Raw genomic sequence first — 6,167 nt, forward strand, 5'->3', positions numbered from 1 at the left:
TTCACTTGTAGTTACCTTGAATGCCTGTGCTCGGATTACCCTGCAAAAATTGGGTTCAACTAAGAAGAACGAAGAATTAGGGTTCAAATTGACCTTAAATGATATTGAGTACACATATGCCTACCAACACGTGTAATCGTCAATGTAAATAGTCTACATATGCCACTCTGCTAAGGCTACATTAGATTTGGCTATTTTTGACAAATAGAGCAAATCAATTGTGAGTATTTGAGGAGTTTTGATCTTCCATAGTTACTTTTATCAGCGAATCAATCTTTTATGATTACTTTTAGTGGTTTAGTCAAAATTTTTTCTAAAACTTAAGTTATATATCTACCAAAAATGAAACATAATTAAAAGGTTGAAATAGGTAGGATTAACACACTTTAACTTCTAAACTTAGAAACTTAATTTATTAAAGGAATCGAATTAAAAAATTGATAAAAAAGAATATCGAGCCAATTAACCATATCAGAATATGCTAACACCGTGTTACAAATGAAAATAGACAAAGAAATTGTTCGAAAACCGCAACAGTTTAGCTATAAGTTCCAAAATGTTACAACCTGCATGTCAAAAAGCTCACATGGGAACCAATAAATAAATAAATACCAACAATACTCTCTCTCTATCTCTCGCCATATATTTAGCTCTTAATTCTTTCCTTCTATTTTGCTCACTCCATTGACCCTAAAAACGATTACTTCGGGGAGTGTACATGTCACAGAGTCTGCATTTTCTTGAATCTTTGTGTTGATGCCATGCATGGTCCCACACATATATGTTAACCACATGCTATTTATGCTTTTACTATTCCGTTACTAGTTATTATTATTTGACGACAAAATTAAACATATTAAGGCCATCTTTACACTACGAGAACTTATAGCCGCCGAGATCGTTGGGGATTATTGCTTTACAATTTTTATTTTATTTTATTTTATTTATATATACAGTATATATATAATTTGCAAAGAAAACATGTTTCAGGGTCAGCAAACTTGATTATTCATTACTTTGAACTGAAGTAGGTTCAGCTTTACTTTCTGCAATGGATGTTTGGTGGTTGAGGCTTATTCTTCTTCCTACTACTCTTGCTCTCTTCTTCCTTTCTCCTCAGCATTGTTCTTCCCAAAAAGGTAACGTACTTACTCTGAACTTCTTTCTGTTATGATCCATAATTGATTAGACTATACTATGTGTGTTCAGTATACATCCATAACTACTACTATTTTCTTTTTAATATTATAAATAAAGAACAACCTCTCGTTATAAAAACACATATTAAGTATATTTTAAAAATCAACTTAGGTTAGTTAAGTCATTCCTCTAACAAATGTCGAAAATTCGAATATTGTTTTATATATGTAGTAACCTATTAATCAATGACCAATTCTTAAATAAAATTCTAATCCGTAATAAATTAGTCTTTAGCTTATTAGATTAAAAGATATCATACAAAATACAAATATTATCAAAAACTACATTTTTTTAAAATTTAAACTATTAAACAAAAGTCGATTAATATTGTTATAAATTACATCTTCTAAAAACTTAAACTATTAAGTAAAAGCTGACGGGGGAGTTGATATTGTTACTATCGGCGGTGGAATCACGGATTGCTTGTGAAGAGTGGAAAACATATACATGCAAATGCAATTTTATCTCAATACTACTGCTTTATGTTAATATGACTACACTATGAATTAACGTAATTAGTTAATTAATTATTTAATTTTGCTCAGCTGAAGTACATGACCAAATATACTGCCATCTTAATGAAGTGGATGGATGGAATATTGAAACTTCTTTATTGTATCTTGCATAATTTAATTTGACATAATTATAATTAGAAATATTTCATGTATTTTGCATAAATAATTTAGTGTTTTCTTGTTAATATAATAATATATAACTGTTCTATACTTCTATAGTCTTCTTGAACGAATTATTAGTAGTGAGACTTATTACTTTCATTATTTTCTTTCTCAATTTTTGGGAGGTTGTAAACTTGTTATAACATCTCATTTTTTCTGTAATAAATAAATAAATAATAATGGGCCTGGATAGCATCTTTCAGACTTTATTGGTATGTGAATAGCTTAGTATAAATGCGATTTTGAAGGTAAAACAGGAGGCAGTCCAAAATAATGTTACTAATATTTACTGGTGATCGAGACTGTTATCTACCCATTTAAGACTGAAATAAAATTAGTTCCTTGTGTTGTCACTTGTCATGTGCCTTGTAAGTCAATTTATAAAAATTCGAAAAATATTGAGCTTCTTCACATATTCAAAATTATTTACCAATACTTATAATTAGAATTAATGAATTTGATAAAGTATAGAAATTTTCAGCAAGTAATAATATAATATAGTTAGTTACATATTTAAATAAATGTCATTTCTCATTGTTAGCTCACCAGAATTTAACGTCTACTATCTCTTAATTAATGTGATCCTCACTGTCTACTATTTCAACCACATTTTTGGGCGAACCTTAAGGAGTTTCAAAAAGTAATGGTACAACCAAATTAAAATAAATAAATAAATAAATAATATCTTTTTTTTTTCTATCGAAGGAGTGCAAAGAGAAACATTTTTATAGAAAAGTATAACACATCCATATACTATCTGTCAATTTATTGTTAATAATAATTAATTATTATATTTTAAACACATGTATAAGAAGACACATTTATGAGATATATCTATAAAAACACTTTCATTAAACACAGTTATTAAAAAGACATTTTTATTAAACACATCTACAAAGACACTTTTATTAAATACAACTATAAATAAGAGTTGGCAAAAGTTGGTAGAATCCTTATTGGTAACATAGCGAAATTGCATTTTTATATATTTTATGAAGTGATTTTGTCCATTAGATTTAAAAAAACTAAGAGAGAAAAACGGGAGCAAACTAAGAATGAGCAGGAATAATTGAATTCACTCTAAATAAGAATTTCTCTTGCAAAGAATATGACAAGCTAGTGAATCAGGATGATATATAGGAATATATAGTATAATTAATTAAGAGAAAACCTTTCAGAACAAACTACGTAGTTATTCCAAACAAGTTAGTGAATCAGGATGATACGAAGGAATATATAGTATACATCCATTCATGCACCTCCAAAAATAATATAATATGTGATGTCTCTTGATCTATTATTTTCCACTAATATTTTTATAGAAAAAATCAGCATCATGATTTTGTTAAGCACGAAGAAAATATTGAACTTAATTTTGGGCTACATTTTAGATAAATTAGGTGGGTATTTGAAGACAGCAAAAAGTATGATGTGCATACTATATATTTATTGTTCCAAAGAAGATTCATTCATCTTAGATGAGAGGGTATTGTATTTTGGTATTTCAATAATCACATCTATTTAAAATTAAGATTGAAGGAGGAAAACGAAAGAGATCAGAGTTTCTAATTACTATCCTTTTGTTTGTGTGGTTCACATATATACAGTTCCAAACTATACATTTATGCGAAGTGCAACAACAGCATCAAACATCTCATACTATGATTACATTGTAATCGGCGGAGGCACCGCCGGATGCCCCTTGGCAGCGACATTGTCTCAAAATTACAGAGTGTTGCTTCTAGAACGAGGCGGATCGCCCTATGGCAACCCGAACATCACCAACTTGGCCGCCTTTGGCGCCGCCCTCTCCGACACTTCCCCCACCTCTCCCGCTCAGCGCTTCATCTCCGAAGATGGCGTCATCAATTCAAGAGCTCGCGTTCTTGGTGGCGGAAGTTGTTTGAATGCCGGCTTCTATACTCGTGCTGGACCCAACTATATAAGGTAAACAATGGACAAATTTAAATCAATTTAGGGGTATTATATAGAAAAATGTTATTTAAACTTTTATTTGGTTTTTAATGTAATTAGACAATAAAAGTTTTTGAACTTTTATTTGCATATTAACATAATTCAACAATTTCTGCCTAAGGATGGACATTATAATTTCAAAGTCTATTATTTACACATTAAAAATCAATTATTATATATTTATTTATAAATATATATAATATTTAATTTATTTTTAATATATATTTTATATTCTAATATATATTCTATACAAATAATTGATTTAGTGGCTAATTTTTAATATACACCTAATGTAATAATATAATTTACTCAATTCAAGAAATAAATAGATGTAATGATAATTAAATTTCACTAGAAACATTCATTTATTACAACATTTTATAAAATTAAAAAAAAATATACCATCAAAAAATAAAATTAGGTCAATTTATAGAATTTGTAAGTTAAATACAAAATACATATTAAAATATAAAAACATACTAAAACTAAATTAAATAAAACATATATTAATAATTTCATTCAAAAATATATAGTAACTAATTTAAGGCGTATATATAATATTTTTTTTTTAACTATACAAATTAATTGAACCTAAAAGAGTAAGTTGAACACATTGTTATGATTTTGGTATTGATAGGGAAGCGGGATGGGATGGAAGGGCAGTGAATGAAGCATACAGATGGGTTGAGAAAAAGGTAGCATTTGAGCCAAAGGTTCAGCAATGGCAATCAGCGGTGAGGGATGGATTGTTGGAGGTAGGTGTGGTCCCCAACAATGGCTTCACTTACGACCATATTTATGGGACTAAGGTTGGTGGCACCATTTTTGACCAAAATGGATACAGGCACACTTCTGCTGATCTTTTGCAGTATGCAAACCCTTCACGAATCACTGTCCTCTTGCATGCCAGCGTTCATAGGATCTTGTTTCGTACTAAAGGTGCGTTCAAATAAAGAATCCATCCAATCAATAATCTTTTTTCTTTTAAGATCCCATATATATATATCATCATGTTAGTATGAGGATATAAAAACTGCATTTCTAACAAAAGTTAGCTGTTCAACAGTTTTGAAAAACTCAATACAATGATCATTCCTCCCTTCTAGTTTTTCCCATCTTTTATGCCCTCGGAATTTTCTTTTGAAAAATTACTAAAATAGTACACAAAATTTATATTATCGATCAAAATAATTTTGAAACATATAGATTTCAAATATATGTTTAAAAAATGTTAAGATATGACAAAAATAATAAACACATATGGCAAATGACTTTTCTATTCAACAAGTAATTTAAATTTTGTAAAAATATTTGAATAACTATTTAAAAATTATATAAAAAAAACAGAACAAAATTTTATCCTTAAACCTCTTTTTTCAATCTTTTTAAAAATTGGTCATTTAAAAAAATTTCACTTAGTATAAAATTACAAACATTTAAAAATTAAAATATCTTAGTTTTCTAATTATGTTTAAAAAAAATCAAAATTTGATCTTTAAAACATTTTTTAATAATATATATTTGGATAAACCACAAAAAATATGCTCAATAATATTTTGTGGTTGACAAAAATGCTTCTAGTTTTGTTATTGACAAAAATACTCTCAAATAATTTAAAAATAAGACAAAAATACATTCTAATGAATTAAAAAGTTCTACATTAATAGAAAAAATATAGGTGTTTTTGTCACATTTTTAAATCATTTAAAGACATTTTTGCTGATAACATAATTCGATAGTATTTTTGTTAGCGCCAAAATAATTCGGATATTTTTTATAGTTTATCCTATATATTTATTTTTTAATTTTGTGGTGAAATATTTTCAGAGTTATTGTCGTTGTTAGTTTAGGAAAATTCTTTTCATTCGATCTGAGTGATTTGAGAAATAAAACCAATAACCAGGTGGGTCAAGGCCGAAGGCCCAAGGAGTAGTGTTCAGAGATGCATTGGGGCGCAAACACAGGGCATACCTTAGGAGAGGGCCCAGGAACGAGATAATTGTATCAGCCGGTGCACTTGGAAGCCCACAGCTTCTTATGCTAAGTGGAATTGGGCCTGAAAGGCAACTTCGGGCCCACAACATAAATGTAACGTTGGACCAGCCATTGGTAGGACAAGGAATGTCCGATAACCCGATGAATGCCGTCTTCATCCCTTCTCCGGTGCCCGTTGAGGTATCCCTTATTGAGGTCGTCGGCATCACCAAATTCGGCACCTACATTGAAGCTGCCAGCGGAGAAAACTTTGCTGGCGGCACCTCACCCAGAGATTTCGGAATGTTCTCCCCCAAGGTAATTAAAAACACTATATTGTTC

At 29.6% G+C, this 6,167-nt stretch overlaps 1 protein-coding gene across 1 annotated transcript in view; it reads left to right on the forward strand.

Annotated features, from left to right (window-relative positions):
* Positions 1-612: 612 nt before the first annotated feature.
* The window catches only part of LOC107488466 (protein HOTHEAD), a 7,366-nt gene continuing 1,811 nt past the window's right edge, over positions 613-6,167 (forward strand). The window contains exons 1-4 of the mRNA XM_016109217.3: positions 613-1,139; positions 3,485-3,824; positions 4,489-4,790; positions 5,755-6,143. Coding sequence (XP_015964703.1) covers positions 1,052-1,139; positions 3,485-3,824; positions 4,489-4,790; positions 5,755-6,143 — 1,119 coding nt within the window. The 5' untranslated portion in view covers positions 613-1,051. The remainder of the gene's footprint in view (positions 1,140-3,484; positions 3,825-4,488; positions 4,791-5,754; positions 6,144-6,167) is intronic.

This window comes from Arachis duranensis, chromosome 1 (assembly GCF_000817695.3).
Source record: "Arachis duranensis cultivar V14167 chromosome 1, aradu.V14167.gnm2.J7QH, whole genome shotgun sequence".
Classification (NCBI taxonomy): Eukaryota; Viridiplantae; Streptophyta; class Magnoliopsida; order Fabales; family Fabaceae; genus Arachis; species Arachis duranensis.